At 48.6% G+C, this 17472-nt stretch overlaps 7 protein-coding genes across 7 annotated transcripts; 4 read left to right on the top strand and 3 right to left on the bottom strand.

Moving 5' to 3' along the window:
- Positions 1-1002: 1002 nt before the first annotated feature.
- N7517_004277 (endo-1,4-beta-xylanase) lies at positions 1003-2487 on the top strand (the record flags this gene model as incomplete). Its single annotated transcript, XM_056722007.1, has 10 exons — positions 1003-1246; positions 1302-1342; positions 1402-1450; positions 1507-1628; positions 1684-1829; positions 1884-1972; positions 2026-2055; positions 2126-2214; positions 2274-2339; positions 2401-2487. 10 exons carry the CDS (start codon positions 1003-1005, stop codon positions 2485-2487), a joined length of 963 nt encoding a protein of 320 aa, XP_056578257.1.
- Positions 2488-3518: 1031 nt separating this feature from the next.
- Positions 3519-4480, top strand: N7517_004278 (lipase family protein; the record flags this gene model as incomplete). The annotated part of the gene is made up of 2 exons (XM_056722008.1): positions 3519-3979; positions 4096-4480. The coding sequence occupies 2 exons, from the start codon at positions 3519-3521 to the stop codon at positions 4478-4480; spliced, it is 846 nt and encodes a 281-aa protein (XP_056578258.1).
- Positions 4481-5498: 1018 nt separating this feature from the next.
- Positions 5499-6506, top strand: N7517_004279 (uncharacterized protein; the record flags this gene model as incomplete). The annotated part of the gene is made up of 1 exon (XM_056722009.1): positions 5499-6506. The coding sequence occupies one exon, from the start codon at positions 5499-5501 to the stop codon at positions 6504-6506; it is 1008 nt and encodes a 335-aa protein (XP_056578259.1).
- Positions 6507-7292: 786 nt separating this feature from the next.
- On the bottom strand, positions 7293-11352 carry N7517_004280 (cohesin subunit SMC1; the record flags this gene model as incomplete). The annotated part of the gene is made up of 6 exons (XM_056722010.1): positions 7293-7310; positions 7376-7742; positions 7810-8117; positions 8170-11125; positions 11177-11270; positions 11322-11352. The coding sequence occupies 6 exons, from the start codon at positions 11350-11352 to the stop codon at positions 7293-7295; spliced, it is 3774 nt and encodes a 1257-aa protein (XP_056578260.1).
- A 411-nt stretch (positions 11353-11763) lies between these two features.
- N7517_004281 (uncharacterized protein) lies at positions 11764-12621 on the bottom strand (the record flags this gene model as incomplete). Its single annotated transcript, XM_056722011.1, has 1 exon — positions 11764-12621. The coding sequence occupies one exon, from the start codon at positions 12619-12621 to the stop codon at positions 11764-11766; it is 858 nt and encodes a 285-aa protein (XP_056578261.1).
- Positions 12622-12815: 194 nt separating this feature from the next.
- Positions 12816-14095, top strand: pdx1 (uncharacterized protein; the record flags this gene model as incomplete). The annotated part of the gene is made up of 2 exons (XM_056722012.1): positions 12816-13167; positions 13305-14095. The coding sequence occupies 2 exons, from the start codon at positions 12816-12818 to the stop codon at positions 14093-14095; spliced, it is 1143 nt and encodes a 380-aa protein (XP_056578262.1).
- Positions 14096-14928: 833 nt separating this feature from the next.
- Positions 14929-16920, bottom strand: N7517_004283 (WD40 repeat domain-containing protein; the record flags this gene model as incomplete). The annotated part of the gene is made up of 4 exons (XM_056722013.1): positions 14929-15693; positions 15753-16339; positions 16397-16524; positions 16613-16920. 4 exons carry the CDS (start codon positions 16918-16920, stop codon positions 14929-14931), a joined length of 1788 nt encoding a protein of 595 aa, XP_056578263.1.
- Positions 16921-17472: the final 552 nt, after the last annotated feature.

The following is a 17472-nucleotide window of genomic DNA, read 5'->3' on the forward strand; positions in this document are numbered from 1 at the left end:
TTGTTTAAATAACCCACCATGTTTCAACTGGGAAGAAATAACTCTTGGTAAGACTTTTTCTTTTTTCTTAATTTGCTACCTCCAGAGAAGTGGTTCGGGGTAAACTACATTAGCCAGAAACATTATACTCCGTCGGACTATTGCCTTTTTTGGAAATAGGCACTAACACGAGCTTCACAATAACATGCTTGCAACCCTGTTTTCAGACCGAGGCTGGGTCAATGCATCGAAGAGATCATGCATATAGTCGTGGTTATTGTTGATGCTAGAGGGGTTGGTTTCTTACTGATACATTATCTTGATACGGCTGTTTCACTATAAAACAGACTAGTCTCTAACAATTTCTACTTGGTGGATATTGTGTTCTCAGTGTTGCCTAAGCCTTGCCGATAGCTTGAAGAACCTTACAAGTAATCCCACTCGGAGGTGCCTCGGGAAATATATTTGAAAATGGGGGTTACCCCTACTTGGCGAAGTTGGAGCTAGCCACTTTGGACCTCAAACGTGAAGGTGATCGACATCAGGCGTGATGACCCCCTCTTCATTTCCACATCATCCTATTACCCTTCAACACAGGTCAAGCTTTGTTCTTTCATTACATAGGCTAGAGCTTCCAATTAGCCTACCTGGGAGGAGCTTGGCGGTTTGATAATATTCTAAGTACAACTTGCTACTCCACATATCTTCTAGGCTGAAGTTTTCTATATGAAACATTTAGGCTAAAAAATTGTTCCATTACTCTTATTTACTAGAATCTTGGGTAAAATAGGTAATGTCCGTTCCCCATCAGTGAAAGAGATAGATGATGAAGACCCCGTTTTCCATCAGGAAAGGATCTCCATTTTAACTACCATCTCAACTACGAACTTCTCTTCCCTAAGAAATCTTGGCTCCTGTCCTGTATTAGTATATAAGTATCGTCTACATTCCTTCCCGTCGGTGTCTTCTGTGTACCACTCTCATTTCTATTTATCGACTTGAAGAACCAACATGTTTCCCAATATGATTCCAATCAAGGCTGCTGCTCTAGCTATACTTTTCGCCAGCCCAGTGCTTTCCGGACCAGTTCAATCCAGACAAGCCTCTGAGAGCATTGATGCCGTTTTCAAGGCTCACGAGAAAAAATATCTGGGAAGTATTGGTGACCAGTACACCTTCGACAAGAACGCAAAGACCCCGGCAATCATCAAGGCCAACTTCGGTCAACTGACTCCGGAGAATAGTATGAAGTGGGATGCTACTGAGCGTGAGTACAACTAGCTCGGGCTAACTAGAGTAATATAAGCTGATTTACAAAATAGCAACTCAAGGGAAGTTCACCTTCACAGGGTCGGACTATCTGGTATGTACCCGGCATTTTTGACGGCAATCACTTCTTTTCCTGGTTCTTACAGCCTCTAGGTTGACTTTGCCCAGTCAAATGAGAAACTGATCCGTGGCCATACTCTCGGTAAGTTCGCTTGCAGCCCTACAAAGCATGCCCCAAGAGAAGCTAAACTCGTCAAGTGTGGCACTCCCAGCTCCCAGATTGGGTCACTTCTATCTCAGACAAAACGACCCTAATCGATGTCATGAAGAATCACATTACCACGATGGTGACCCGTTACAAGGGCAAAATATACGCCTGGGTACGTTGTATCCGTAACATGAGTTCTACGAAGCTACATTACTGATCGATCTAAGGACGTTGTGAATGAAATTTTCAACGAGGATGGTTCCCTTCGTGATAGTGTCTTCTACAAAGTTATCGGTGAGGACTATGTGCGGATCGCTTTCGAAACAGCCCGTGCTGCAGACCCAAGTGCAAAGCTCTATATCAATGACTATAAGTGAGTTGTAGCACTTTGATCTTTTCATTTTGAATCGATTCTGATCTTACGCAGCTTGGATTCTGCCTCTTATCCCAAAGTGAGCGGTATGGTTACCCATGTCAAGAAATGGATTGCTGCTGGTGTCCCAATCGACGGAATCGGTAAGATAACTGTCATTGCATTTCACCGTATATGATTGCTCAGTCATTTACAGGCTCTCAAACCCACTTAAGTGCCGGTGGCGGTGCTGGAGTTGCTGGATAAGTACCCCCTTGCTTCTTGTAGATTGAAAATTAGCTGACAGCCTCTCACAGCTCTTGATGCTCTTGCCAGTGCAGGAACGGAAGAGATCGCTGTCACTGAGCTTGATATTGCTGGCGCCAGCTCTACTGACTACGTCGATGTGAGTTTGGACAGTGTCATGGCTAGTACCGTTGACTCACTAAATCTCTATTTTTATAGGTTGCCAATGCTTGTCTGAACCAGCCAAAGTGTATCGGAATCACAGTTTGGGGAGTTGCTGACCCAGTAAATTCACATTTATCCCCAGCTAAACCAGACTTGATACTAATACCAGATCTTTTGCTAGGATTCGTGGCGCTCTGAGTCGAGCCCATTACTTTTTGACGGGAACTACAGCCCAAAGCCTGCATATAACGCTATCGCAGCCCTCTAGGAAATACCCTCGATCTCCATGCGAAGTTGCGAATTCTGTTAGTGGATAGGCTACACTTCAGATCCAATCAGCCAGATGATATGAAGACTGCAACATACAAGGATCGTGGCAATGAAAGACTCTAGGAAAGTGGACTGTTGTTGTCATCGAAGAGTTTTGTCTTTGGAAGAGATAATCTCGCTTTACTAAACTACTCTACAATTTCATTTCCAGTTCTACAGAACTTGTCGCCCTGCCGTAAACGTAATTAAGAAAAAGGTGCAAGTGAGCATGACTAGAGAATTGGCTCGTCTACAGCTCTTGGCACTGCCCATAGTGATGCATTCTAGATTTTGGTGGAATTCGCAGACAAAGAGTCACCCTTTCTGGACCCGTGGATATCATGTTAGGCTCTATTTAGGATTTAAGACGGTGTAGGAAAGTATTTCTATATTCCGTATACCTAGGTACCTAGGTAGGTACATACCAATTACACATTTTTGACCCTTGCGGAACGGCCCGATCAGGGTCCAAACATAATTTGGATCAAACTATCCCCGAGACTCCGTTTCGGTGACTTCCCAGATTAGGCAAACGGGCGAATTTCCTGACTTGGCAACGGTAGTTTGAGTATCGACACATGCCGAAGGGATCTTCAACCTATGGCCTTTCCCAAGACCAAGTGTAATAGGCTATAACGTTTTGGAAAAGGCTTTCAAACTAAAACAGGACATTTCCCGGTGGACTCACTTTGATTCTCATAAATTCATCCAACACATGAGCTCTTGGGTCATTGACTGCGTAATCTGGCAATTCTTCCGGTTAAAGATTATTTTGAGAAAGAGGCATCTGTGGCAAAATGTGAGGCCTCATGGCCCTGATGGGATATGATCTTCAATTTCTCCTTTTTATCCTAAAGATGGGTTTCTAGCCTATTATACAGGATATATAGATACATATGTATGCTCCAAGAGATATACCGAAGCACCGGACTCAATCTCTCCACGTTGAACCATCATCCATTAAAAATTTCCAGGAATTAAGCTGTCGAGATGAAAACCTTTTCCGCAACACGCGTTCTCAGCTTGTGTGTGACTGTAGGACAATGTCTAGCTACTGTCACGCAGGGCATCACTGACAACGTCTACAATCGTCTGGTTGAGATGGCCACCATCTCCCAAGCTGCTTATGCAGATCTGTGTAACATTCCAACAACCATAACCACGGTGGAGAAGATATACAACGCCCAAACGGATATCAACGGATGGTTGCTCCGCGATGATAGTCGTCAGGAAATCATCATCGTCTTTCGCGGTACTGGCAGTGACACGAACTTGCAGCTTGACACCAATTACACCCTCGCTCCTTTTGACACTTTGCCTGGATGTGTCGGTTGTGCCGTGCATGGCGGATACTATCTTGGATGGATTTCTGTCCAAGACCAAGTCGAGTCACTCGTTCAAGAGCAGGCCACGCATTATCCGGAGTATGCACTGACGGTCACGGGTCACAGGTATGACAGTTTCTCCTTCCCCTGTCTACAACTTCACATTAGTGTTACCTTCTTTCCACCGATTGATTGCCTTTTATTGACTGTACTTCTTGGCTCAACTGACACACATGTTCTAGTCTGGGTGCATCGATGGCAGCGATAACTGCCGGCCAGCTGTCCGCTACACATGACCAAGTCAGATTGTACACCTTCGGCGAACCGCGGACTGGCAATCTGGCCTACGCATCATATATGAATGAAAATTTCGATGTGGCGAGCCCCGAGGCAACCCGGCTCTTCCGGGTCACCCATGCTGACGATGGAATCCCAAACCTGCCCCCGGCTGAACAGGGCTATGTCCACTCTGGTGTTGAATATTGGAGTGTTGAGCCTCACAGCGCTTCTAGCACGTTTGTCTGCTCGGGGAGCGAGGTACAGTGCTGCGAGGCTCAAGGAGGACAGGGGGTGAATGATGCTCATGTAACTTATTTTGGGATGACTAGCGGAGCTTGCACCTGGTAATCGGAGTCAAATCTGCTTGTCTTGGTGGGCGACATATGAGCCAATTGACAGACTTCCAAAATGCGAAGACCTCATTTATTCGTATCTATTGGGACTTATTGAGTGTTTGACATATTCTACTATGGCTTTTATGTAAATCCTCGAGGGATAAGATGCGGAGGTTTTGCTCATTTGGTCAATTACACCCATTTCACCTTTTGATCTGTACACTATCAGTATCTGGCTTCTCGCATTGCATACTATAGAGCCTATATAACATGATCAGTATGGGCAAATACTCACGGATTTAGAGGTAGAAGAAGTCTACTAACGACTATCTTAGGGAACGGCCCTTTTCCCTTTACCTTTTCAGTTCGTGTCATAACATTAAGGCAGATTTACATATACAAATGCTCCACAGAAATAGAACTTGACAATAATTGACACATGTGTAGTATGTCCGATAGGCTTCTTACATAACTCGCACTTTCACGTTATATAGGGTAGTAGACTGATAGTAGGCACCTTCCTATATAAATACTAGTAAGGGCATATGTTTGCGTGTATCTGCGGTTTAGATAGAACAAATATAGGGATATCCTTACATATCTCCAGGGCTGTCTCCCTGGCTGACTTTCCTTTATAGTTTTAATCCGGGGCCTAATATTAAGGTAAAACAATTAAGAGACACATCTTTATAGAAGTAAACGATAGCACTTACGTCCGACAGGCCTTTTACTTAACTCGCACTTTCGCGTTATATAAGGTAGTAGACTAATAGTAGACACTCTGTAAATACCAATAAGGACAACTGTTTGCCTCGGAGTATGGTGTTAAGCTCGCACTTTCTGATAGTAGAAGCCCAAGTATAAATGTTTGCTTAGGTGCCTGAATATTTGATCACCTACGCGCACTTCCACATGAGGCTTCCTGATCTCATTTGCAATCACAAAACGTTACTCACTTCTTTCCTGTCTCCTGCCACATTTCCTCTTCCGCAAATCTATTCCTTCTCACCACACTTTCCTTCGACTTCATCATGGAAACCATGAGCGATAATTATCTTTCGCTGCCCGCTATTGCGGATTTCATCAACGCGTATGAGGATAAACCAACCGCTGAGAATGCCAAGATCATGGTGAGCGGTCTCCTCACTTACGCTTTCGATTCAAATGATGGCTGGGTTCTCAAGTGGCAAGAGGACGAGGAGAACAACCATTCGAACTGTTTCATCGTGAGAGCTACTGGTGAAGACAGGGCCCTACACATCATCGTGAAGGTTATTCTCGACACATCTGCTCCAATCCAAGAAACATGGGATCAACACGTGCCCCGCCTGCTCAGTGCCCCGATTCCCAGCGAGCGATGCTGGGCCCTCCTCATCCGTGGCCTCAAAGTCTGCCTTTACGAGTACCACCGTGACCAAGAGCCCGGCTACCGTCTGGTTCCCTGCGACTTTAAGATCAAGGACAAGATAAAGCAGTCAATTCACATTCGCAAACATGCTGACGCTGTCAACAACATTTTCGTGAGCATCCCTGCCCAGGTCCCGCAACCACTTGATGTCGGTGAATACGGTAGCTTGGGTGCGAATAACTCTTCCACCGACATGATTGATGGGTCCAAGCCTTCCCCTGATGATACTCTTCTGACTGCCCCTGCTTCTGCCTCTGCCGCGCCTCTCGAGACCTCCCCCAAGGATCCTCCCGAGGCCATCGAGGATAAGACACATACGAAAGCTGAGCCTCTTACTGAGCGTGAGGTCGCTGCCCAGGACAAGACAGTAACTCAACTCGATACTACTACTTCTCAGACCAACCATGCTACTGGGGCCAATGCAACCCAGGCCAAGATAACTACTCAAGCCAAGCCTGCTCTTCCGGCCAAGGCTGCTGCTGCGGCCAAGAGTGCTACTCAGGTCAAGCCTGCTGCTGGGGTAAAGGGTGCTACCCAGGCCAAGACTACTCAAGCCAAGGCTGCGCTTCTAGCCAAGGGTGTCTCTGGAATCAAGCTCACTCCCAAGATCAAGCCTACACCGGAGGTTTAGGTTGTGGCACAGCCAGCCACAGACTAGTAGGTATCTGACCTATTGGGTCTGGATCTGCCTCTCGTTGTGGTACCTCCAGGTCGCAAGTCTCTCACAGATGATAGTCTCTTCGGTTCTCGGTTCTCGGTTTTCGGTGCTTCTTCTGGTTTTCTTGTTTCTTCTTCTGCGACTTTGATCTGTCTCGTCTCACCGGTACTTTCAACAAGTGCCATGCCTTCTGCATGGTGGAAGTCAGGTTCTTGAATTTCTTTTGTCACAACAAGTACAGAAACAGGAACTTGAAGTCGGCTGGTTTGTGATTTTACAGGTGGTCGTTTCTTTGCTTTGTTTTTCGTGAGGCCTACGTATCTCTTTATCTTACGCCACGATGGATCTTCTAGGGGGTTTCAGCATGGTGGCCTCGGCATATCTCGTGATATGGACTTAATTGAATCTATTCATATCTACTTTCGGGAGATGCCCTATAAGCATTGTCCAAAATCTGTAGTATAGACAGTTGGGCATGTAGTCGTTCGGAAACGGAGACTTTTAGGGTCACCCGCAGGTATGATATATGAGAAGCGTTGGAACAATTGCAAAAAAAAATACAATACAGAAACTGGTATCAATTAACAGCTTTGTCAATAGAAATAATGCTCAGATTAGAAAATGGGCTTCCTACTCCCTTATCGACTCCGGTAGAAGCGGAAGAAAACAAACCAGCAAGACTCAATAATCTACAATGAAGAAATAGGAAGCAAAAACAAAGGGTCATCACACAATCCGCATAAATCCCACCTGGATGATTTAGGTGTACTTCCGAAGCTGCGAACGATCATTGTCAGCATATTTCTACATTGGCGTATACTAAAAACTTCTTCAAAACTCACATCAAGTGTCAATGATTTGCTGCTGTTCTCGACCTGATCCCGGTAGATACCGACCAAAGCCTCACTGTTCTGGAACAGTCCGGTCTTTAGACTAATCACGATGAACTGCATGCCAGGCGCAGCGTGGTCATGGATATAGTTGGCAATACGGGCGACGTTGGTGTTATCCAGTGCTGCGTCAACCTCGTCCAGCACGAAGAATGGAGACGGTTGGTACGAGTGGATAGCAAACAGCAAAGCGAGTGCGGCCATGGTCTTCTCGCCACCTGAAAGATGCTCCATGTCTCGGAAACGTTTGAGAGGAGGCATGGCGTGGTATTTGATGCCGTCCAAGTAGGGCTCGTCCGAGTCCTCAATATCGAGGTAGCTTTTGAAATGTTAGTGATCTTTTAGAGTGGGAAGGTTTAGAGTGGGAAGCTGGAAAAGAAACCTACGCTTGACCACCCAGGGGGTAATTGGTGCTGCGCGTGAGTTCACGGTAAATCGGCCCGATCTGCTCAGAAATGTGGGTGAATGCCTTATTGAAAAGGTCGGATCGCGTCTTCATCACAGACTCAAACTCTTCCTTGGCCTTTCGTGCAGATTTCCGGGCGTCCTCAAAGTCCTTTTCGGTGCTGCGAAGTTTGTTTTCGACACTCTCTAGACGCTCCATGGCACGAGCATTCGGTGCCATCTTGTCAAGGTCACTGTTGAGAACACGGACCTTCTCGAGCAGTTCATCCTCGAGCTTGTCATCGGCTTCCTGAAATTGAATTAGCATGTGAGAAACTAAAGCGATAGGAGCAAACACAAACCTCTTTCAGGGTCTCTCCCAGAGAATCGAAGTCGACCTCAATACCGTAATCGTGCACCGCAGAAGCCTCGTCCATACCATCTCCTTCATCCACCTCCATGGCATCCGGGTCTGCTGCTTGCACAAGGTCATCGATGGGAAGTTTGTCAAGAGAATTGGAAGACTCGGTCAAAGGAACATCAATGTCTTCAAGTTTGCAGCGACGCAGAAGAGTGTAACGACTGGAAGAGTTTCTCTGGATCTCGGCTTCAAGCGCGTTGACATTCTTTAACGCTGCTTCAACGTGCTTGCTACGCTTCTGGAGTTCACGGCGTTGCTCTGCCAAGTTTTCTGCCGATTGGCCATAGATTTCCTTCTGTTTCTCAAGGGCCTCTCGGAGGAGCTCAAGTTCTGCTTCGAATTCATCGAGCTGGTTGCGGATTTCTTCTTGTTGGCTTTGCAGCTCTTCAATCAAGCTCTGGTCGCGCTCGTATTGGGCCTTCAGGCCGTTGATTCGGTCCTCAGTTGCTTGGATACGCTGTTTCTCAAAGCTGAGCTGGTTTTCGATTCGGCTCTTTTGGGTAGTGAACTCAAGCTTCCTTTGTGCGGCTTCTTCCTGCACAGAACCCTGCTGGGCCTCATATTCTCGGATGTCATCATAACCCAAGCGCTTGCAGAACTTGCGGTAGATCTCATCCTCGACGGTGCTGACCGAAGCCTGCGAAGTTTCGATTGTCTCGTCTAGCTCGTCAAGGTTTTCCTTACGCTCGGTGTATTTGGGTCGCAGTTCCTCCATCTGGCGCTTAACGAAGTCCAGCTCGCTACGTTTGCTCTCGAGGTTCCTCTCGAGGGCCTTCAACTCATCACGGGAGTAAGTGAGGCGTTGCTCGAGACCGACGAGCTCGCCCTGCAGTGTCTCTTCTTCGGAGCCTCGGCGGTGACTCTTGGGGAGGTTCGCGAGATCGCTCATGAGCTTCTCCTTTAATTTATACAGGTTCTCGACCTCGGAATCTTCCCAGCGCTTGGAATTCTGTTGAGGACCACGTCCACCAGTCATGAGACCACCCTTGTGGATGACAGTTCCATCGAGGGTGACCGCCTTCGCGTCCACATTTCGTTCGTAGCAAAGGTACTTGGCCGTCGCCAGATCGTCACAAACAATAGAGTTGCCGCACGCGTAGCTGATTGCTCGCGCAACCGAATCATCGTAGTCAATGGTCTCAATGGCAGGGCGCATGCCTCTATGCATGCCCTTCAGGTTCGAGTTGAACGCCTTGACTTGAATGGTTTCCAGCGGGATGAACGTGGCCTGGCCGGCCCGTTGGTCGCGTAAGTGCTGAATACACTCCTTTGCGGTCTTCTCGTTGTCCACAACAATGGCGTCAAAGTGTCGACCAAGTACCGTGCTGACTGCATCGGAATATTTCTTCTGCTTCGGTCGGCAAAGATCGCTGACACGGCCTTTGACACCGGGGAAGATGCGCTTCAAGGCTGAGATCAACTCCTTGGCCCTGAGTTCGCGTTCGGTCTGCTTCTTACCATCATCGGCCTCGAGAAGTTTCCTTAACACGACCTGAAGCTTTTCCTCTAGCTCGGTCCGCATTTGCGAGACCTTCAACCGCTCGGAAGTCAATGCGTTCAGCTCCTTCTTCTTACGATCGATATCTTTGGAGGTGAACTTGACGGTGTCATTGAGAGACGACTTGCGCTCGTTCATTTTCTGGGCATCGGATTCAACAGATTTCAGTTGCCATTCAGTGTTCTCAAACTTGCCCTTCAAGCTGTTGACCGCTTCAGCTTCGGTCTTTCTCTGCCGGCGCAGATTGTCAAGGTTCAAGGAGTCCGCCGATGAACGCCGGTTGACTTCTTCTCTGAGCTTGTGGTACTCCTGCTGATCGGCTTCGCTCAGTTGGACACCCTTCTTGCTCATCGTCTTTTGCCATTCGACTTCCCACTGAGCCTGGGCTTTTTCGACAAGCCTGAGATCCTTTTCTAGTTGCTTGCCATTGTTTGATTGTGATGTGCGCTCCTTTTCGATCTCCGTAATCTTTGACGAGTATCTCTCGACCTTCTTCTGGGTGATGTCGATCTTCTCGTCCACAGGCACAAGCGAGTTGTTGAGTTCTTCAATCTCCCTCTCCTTTTTCGTGATGTTTTTCTCCGCCTTGCCAACATCTCTTCCGACTCGAGCATGGTCTTTCTTGGCGTCTTCGACGTTCTTCTCATATTTCTCAACGCCACGGCGGTACTCCTTGAGTTCATCCTGGTATTTTTGGATATCCGCGCTGGAGTCGTCGATCAGCCGCTGGAAGTGAAACAGCTTCCACAGGATATGAGTGATAATGGCCTGGTCGCGTTCTTCGGCCTTTTTCGCATAGTTCTCGGCCTCGCGCTTCTGTTCCTGGTATTGCTTGACTTCGGAATTGATGCCTCGTCGACGGTTGAGCTGGACGGTTTGCTGTTCTGCGGCCTCCTCCGCCTCTGCCTTGAACTTTTCGTAGTCGGCCTTGTGCTCCAGACTGCCAGAGATCTGCTCAATCAACCGGGTAAGGTCTTTTGGTGACTGTGATGCGATTGCCTCAACATCACCCTGGAACACAAGGAAATTTCGGGCCTTGATCAGGATGTTCTCCTCCTCCAGGGCCTCATTGTATTGATGGGCGGATACGATTCGGTTGTTGATGCGGTATTCGCTAACACCTTGGCTAGTGATAGATCGGCGCCATTGCTGTTCCTCTCCCGCATCATCCTCATAGACTGCCATCACCCAAGCGGACTTCGGGTCGTTTCCACCGGCATCTTGGGTGACATCCATGCTCTCCGGTTCCTCTTCTTGCTCGCCATCCTGCCCATCAGCAGCAGGCTCTCCGTCCACTTTAGATGTGCGCAAAACACGGCCTCGGTACACAAGGTCACGGAGATTGGTCGATCGTAGGTGAGAAGACTTGATTCCTAAAACGAAAGATATGGCATCCATCCTAATGCGCATCAGCCTAAGACTTTTTGGACTAAGGCCAAGAGGCACTCACGAGTTTGACTTGCCAGACCCGTTCGGGCCGATAATCGAAGTAAAATAGGCATCTCCGAATAGGAGGACGTGGTGTCCCTTGTAGGACTTGAAGTCTAGTGACACAGTTAGCTATTGCCTGCGGCGTATATTCTGGTCGTACATACTGAAAAGCTCCAAACGAATGAGTTTTCCCATCTTGCCAGCGGCTTCCCTGAGGGAGCAACGCGCCGAGAAATTCAAGGACCCTGTTAATTAAGCAATAGATTGAGTCCACGGTTTGTGGGCAAGATGTGGGAGGGGCGCGATACCGGGTGAACCGCGTCCACCCAAGACGCGCCGGGGCCATCACGTGGCTCCCCAAACTTACTATGTACATGCAGTGATGCATTGTAAAGAGCATATAGATTACATACTATTATGATAATTATTATAGAGTGGTAATCTCATAATATAATTTATTGTGATTCTCAACTCAAACCGCGTTTCCGACTGGTATTACAAGTGCTGTTTCGCTATCTAGAAAACGAGGCAAAATGATGTACAAAACTCAACAGCATACGACACAACACGAAAAGGCTTTAGTGAGACTTGAACAATGATTGCCAATCAACCTCTGAACGGCATCTTCACATTCACCATGCGCCCAAAATGCAGCAGATCATCCGAGATGTATCCATTGGAGTCCAGTCTGAAATGGGTCTTGTGACCCGCCAGCTGAACAATGATGAAGTCCTCGTTCGTGAAAAGTTGCCGCATGCTCTGAAAAATCCGGCGGGGCATGGATTTCAATGTTCTCAAGAAGGCTGGCTCGGTCTCCAATGAACGGCCGAGTCTGGTACTTTCCTCGTAACGCTTCATGGTTTCCGGGGAGACCGAGACTCTGCGCTTGAAAGAGAGATCACCCGGCGCCGCTTCGACCTGGTAAGGCTTCTTGAAGGGGACCATGCTTCGGACTGTGAAGAGTACGCGCATACGACCGTCGGAGTTGATCGCTTTGATATTTCTGACTAGGGAGCCAGTTCGGGAGATGAACAAGGTGCCTCCAACACTCATCATGATACAGATACCACCAAATAGAGATTTCTGCCACATTGGAAGAGGAATCAGAGGATCTAGGAGAACAGCATTCGAGTTGTAGACGGAATAGGCGAAGCAAAACGCGGACAACCCATATGCAGTCAAGACATATGGTCGATGAGAAGGAGCCTTGAATAAAAGCACTTCTCCGGCTTGTAATACTTTCGCTTGCAACTTCGCAAGGGCACGGGGGTTCTTGTTCCCATAAGGGCTTGCGGCTTGCCACGGTGAATCGACAGTTCTGGCCACGCCCTTGGTCTTGTAACGAGGCACACTAGAATTGAAGTAGCGCGAGGATGATGTCGAATTCATCTGAAAGCCAGGTCGCATTGGACTTTGGAGGCATTGGCGCCAGAATATTGAGAAGGTGGGTGGTCTGACGGACATGGTTGCGCTGAGCCTATGGACGTTCAAGTTAGTAAAGTGTTCAAAGCCATGACACGCAGGCAATTGACAGTCATGATTCCGGAGGAAAATTGGCAAAGCAACAATGACCAAGTAGTTTCATTCGGTAACTTACTAGGACAAGAATCAATTGAGCGTCGTTCTCCTCGGAAATCGCCGACAATGTCCAAAACAGTATGCGGCAGAAAAATGTTCCCGTCCCGGCCGCCGGTGAAAGCTCCCAACGCCCTCAACACCTCCAACAGTTGCTTTGGATTATCTCTCCAAACACACGACCTCAAAAAGAATTGAAATCGGAGATTTGTGCGCTTCGACTTGGTGGTGGGCTCTTCGTTGATCCTGCTCGTTCCTTCCGAATCCAGCGTCCGCGGCGAGTTGCGACACCGGCCGAAGATCCCAATCGGCACCGCAGCGCTCCCAATCTTCCAAAACTCCAGAATCACTTAGCAATGGCAACCAAGATCACCGTCGGCCAGGTTCCGGCCATGTTTGCTCGGCGTCAACAGAAGGTGTTCGGCATCGGCAGACGTGAGTTTCCAATCTATTTTCATGGCGAAGAAATATCTCCGCAACTGAAAGCCGCTCCTCATAGCTCAATTCTATGGCGGAAGTTACTTGCGATACTACAAGCATTACTAAGAATGTGCTAACACCGTCCCTTCTAGGCCTGCAATCCACCTCTCACACAATCCAGAACCCCGCCTATCCGCTCTACCCCTCCGTCGCCCAGCTCCTTCGTGAGAAGGGCATCCCCAAGTCCGATGTCTCCAAGATCCCAGCTTCCGGCCCCAAGGGCCGTCTCTTGAAGGGTGACGTGCTTGCATATATCGGCCAGATCCCCGCGGAATACCCGTCAACTCAGGCCGCCACACTGGCTAAACTTTCCCACCTCGATCTGAGCAACATCAAGATCGCTCCAGCCCCGGCCCCGGCCGCGCCGGCCGCGGCCGAAGAGGAGCTTGTCGCCGAGCCCCTGCCCATGACTTCGGTCGCCATCTCCATTTCCCTGGCTGCCGTGCTGTCTACCCAGAAGAAGCTCCAGGATAACCTGGGTGTGACGATCCCGCTGTCCCGCTTCCTTGCCGTGGCTACAGACCTTGCCAACGACGACCTGCCCCGCTTGGCTAGCTCCAAGCCCTCTGCCGACGAGCTCTTCGATGAGGTTCTCGGCGCCGAGCCGATCAACACATCACGCGGAGATTACATTCCTGAGCTGAATGCTTTCGAAGCTCCTAAGACTGTCCTCTCTAAGCCTGTCACCGAGGACCTGATCGATTTCTTGAGTGCCAAGTCATCCAAGAAGTCTGTACCTACGGCTTCGGTGCAGAGCTCGTCTGGTGTTGCTGCTAATGTCTTCAGCCTAACCGTCCCTGCTGGTGAGGAGGTCCGCGCTAAGGCATTCCTGGAGCGAATCAAGACTCTTCTCTCAGTTGAGCCAGCGCGGTTGGTACTTTAAATTTTCCTTGGTGTTTGAAATCCCCCTTCTTCCAGCTTCTTCTTTTGTTTGTTCCCGGTCATCTGAGCCAAAACCTGGGCAGGCGAAGCTCAATCATGAATGTATACAGTATATCATAATCAGATCTTTCCTTGATTGGGTTACTTCACTTAAAAAAACAAAAATTCTTAGCCAAGCTAGTTAAGCACTTGGACGTTCAAGAAACAAAGGTATTTTATCAATTTCAATTCTCATTTCGTTTCCAGCATGGTTTAGATCCCATGAAGGTCGGCATAGCTAGATTCCCTGAAATAGGAACACAGGCACAAAGTCGTGCCGGAAAAGAAGAACGGGTCATGTTATCATCAAAAGTAACCTGGAAACCTCGCAAATGACAAATTGCAATGAGGATCCCCGCGCAACGCCGCATACCGGCGACCAGGAAACACCACCAGCGCCGCCGCTCAAAGCCTTCAAGAAACGTGGATGTAGAAATGTTCACTCCACTCAAAGGCATCCGGCCAGTATGGCAATCCTAAATCGTAGCCAGAGAGGGACGAACCAAAGGAAGAAATCAAAGAAAGCAAGAAGAAGCGAAAAAAGAAAAAGGAAAGAAACTCAAACAAGTACCCATTCTGAATGACCAAGCGCCGGACGTCCACCCGCGAAATTCTTTGAACCACCGATGGAAAGAAAGATGCAATAGATGTCGACGCATAAAAAGATGCAGAGTCAGATCCCCCTCAGACCATGCAATGATTTCCCCCCAGTGACCAAATCGAAATAGTGAACCGAAAAACGCCAGTCGAATGCAGATGAAGAGACAAATTAGAAAGAATAGAGGATTGGCCAAACTACCGGATGGTGCCCCATTCGGCCAGTTTGCTGCCTTCCCGACGAGTGTCTCTTGTAGCTCGTCTATCAAATATTTTCCAGAATCTCAATGTTTCGTCGCCAGCCCCTGTTACGACGGTCTGGCCGTCAGGGCTCATGGCGAGGTAAAGAACGCGGAAAGTGTGGCCAGTCAAAGAGACGATTTGTTCCATACGCGGGTATTTCCAAATGACGATTTGGTTCTGGCTGTACCCGTGTGTGCTGATGATCTCGTCTGAATTTTTGGACCAAGAGAGGTTGCAGACCTGGCTGCCAGTGTCGACCTCTTTGATCATTGAGCCGGTTTGTGTGTTCCAGAACTTGATAGTGCGGTCAGCGGTACCACCGCCAGAAGCCAGAAGATGATGTTGATGAGGAGACCATGCAATGGCCTTGACTGCGGCATTGTGGTCAGAGAAACGGTAGAGGGGCGTCTCGCTCAGTTTATCCCAAACCATCAGTTTGTTGTCATTTCCACCAGATGCTAATTGCCCATCTTCGGTATTCCACTTCAAACCGCAGACTTCTTGTTTGTGGCCAGAAAGCTTTCGAACGTACTGGTCTGGAGACCGAACATCACGGTGATAAATGAGACGGTCTCGAGATCCCGAGGTGAGAATGTGATCGTTCCATGCCAAAGCACCAACTCGGTTGGTATGTCCAATCATGGTTCGTAGGCGCCGGCAGTGCTCAGCATCCCATATTTGGACCAGACCTTTACCTGTGCCAATTGCAAGATGTGTGCCCTGTAGTCCCTGATGTGAGTATCATGTATGGGGAGGTGACATGCAGATTCCTTGCTTACCCTTTGAATCCAGCTCACGCTGGTCACGGTATCATCTTTCAGCTCACACAACCTTGTCACTCCACCCGTGTGGGAGTTCCACATGTAGACAGAGTTCGCCAATCCAACGCCAAGAACATTACTACTGCCCCAGTCCACTAGGTTCAAATAGAAATCATCCTGAAGATCTGGCGCATCCAAGACCTTGTAGGGCACCTTATTTACATACCGGGCCTGCTTTCGAGGTGTTTCGAGAATACGCTGGCTGTCATATCGGATAGGAGAAAGGCTGTAGAGCTCAGATCGCACGTCTAAATTGGGGCCATGGACACTTCGAGGGGTTTTGGAGGGGGTCGGATGTCCCGATCCGGGCCGTGAAGGTCCATAGTTGAAGAGGTTCTTGTGTGGGGTGGTGGGTGTGATGCTAGCGGGAGGGAGATTTGCAACGATATGAGCGGGAGGTGTATGAGATCGAGTCTTGTCATGGATTCCATTGCTGAAGCCGAGCAAAGGGTCGGGTGGCGCAGAGTTCAAGTCGGGCTGCGGGACCGTGTTTCCGAACAGCTCGCTGCGCAAGACTCGGGAAAATGTACGGTTGGCTTCCTCGGCTGGGATTAAGGGTCAGTTCAAATGTACAGCGAATTGAGGTCTGATATGCAACACACTTTTTTGGAAATGGAGCTCAGAATGAGGGGGTCGTTTCTTGGCCTTGGAAGGAGTAGACGGGCAACCGTCTTCATGCAACAAGCTATAAGTCGCTTGTAGATCTTGTCCGTCACGATTGGGAATGAATCTGGATTACGGTCAGTAGCTGAGTCACATATGACTGCCATTGTTTGTCACAGGCTTTCTGATCAACGACGATCAGAAGTGTGGCTTACCGATCTCCATATACCCGTTGTCTCTTGCGACATGGGCTGGAGGCTGGGGTCCTGTCCCGCCGACTCCCAGCAGCCTCATAGTCCTTCAATGCTTTTGCAAGCGCACTAGGGTCGACTGGCTCTGCTGCATCTTGCGGTTGCCGGCTGCCCGAATTTGAATTGTCTGGGAAATACATCGTGCGCTTTGACGGCATGCTTGGTGGTGTCTTCGATCCAGGTGGTGATGCAATGTTTGAGATCTGTGATATTTGAGATCTTGTTACCGACCTATTCCCACCCTTCTCCGAATTCTGAGGTCTGTCCGCCATGGCAATGCCTGGTTGTCTGTCCGAGCCCCAGAGACAAGTGCAACCGATCAAGACAGAGATAAGAGTTGCATAAGATGGAAGTAAAGTGTCTTTCAATCGGGGATGTCAAACGTTCAGATATTCGGGTGTAGGGCCAAGGGTATTTGAAGGGCGATTCGCAGAGGGTCCGTTGTTGTTGATCCAGAGGTGGAATGGTGGCTCTAGCCGTTGACGCCTGAATATGAAAGATGTTCCAGGATGAAGCACAAGTAGACCCTGTTTCACCAGGCAGATCAACAAAGAAGTGTCTGAGCTACAGGCATGTGAATGAATGAATGTCTTCAAGGGAGTGACGGAGTTGCGCAGGGCGACTCTCTGGGTCACGCGTCGGGTACGCTAACCCGATTTAGCGAAAGCAATCGGGCCCCATCAACCAGGTCAAATCAGTCCTTAATCCTTGGCCTTTGACCACACTTAATATTTCATTGACTGTCTTAAAAGTGGAGTCTAGATCCTTAATTTACTCTGGCAAAATCTCATGCTGATTGCCGATAACCTTGGAAACGTTCTGTG

This window comes from Penicillium concentricum, assembly GCF_028827145.1.
Source record: "Penicillium concentricum strain IBT 3081 chromosome Unknown utg000002l_segment0_segment0, whole genome shotgun sequence".
Lineage (NCBI taxonomy): Eukaryota > Fungi > Ascomycota > Eurotiomycetes > Eurotiales > Aspergillaceae > Penicillium > Penicillium concentricum.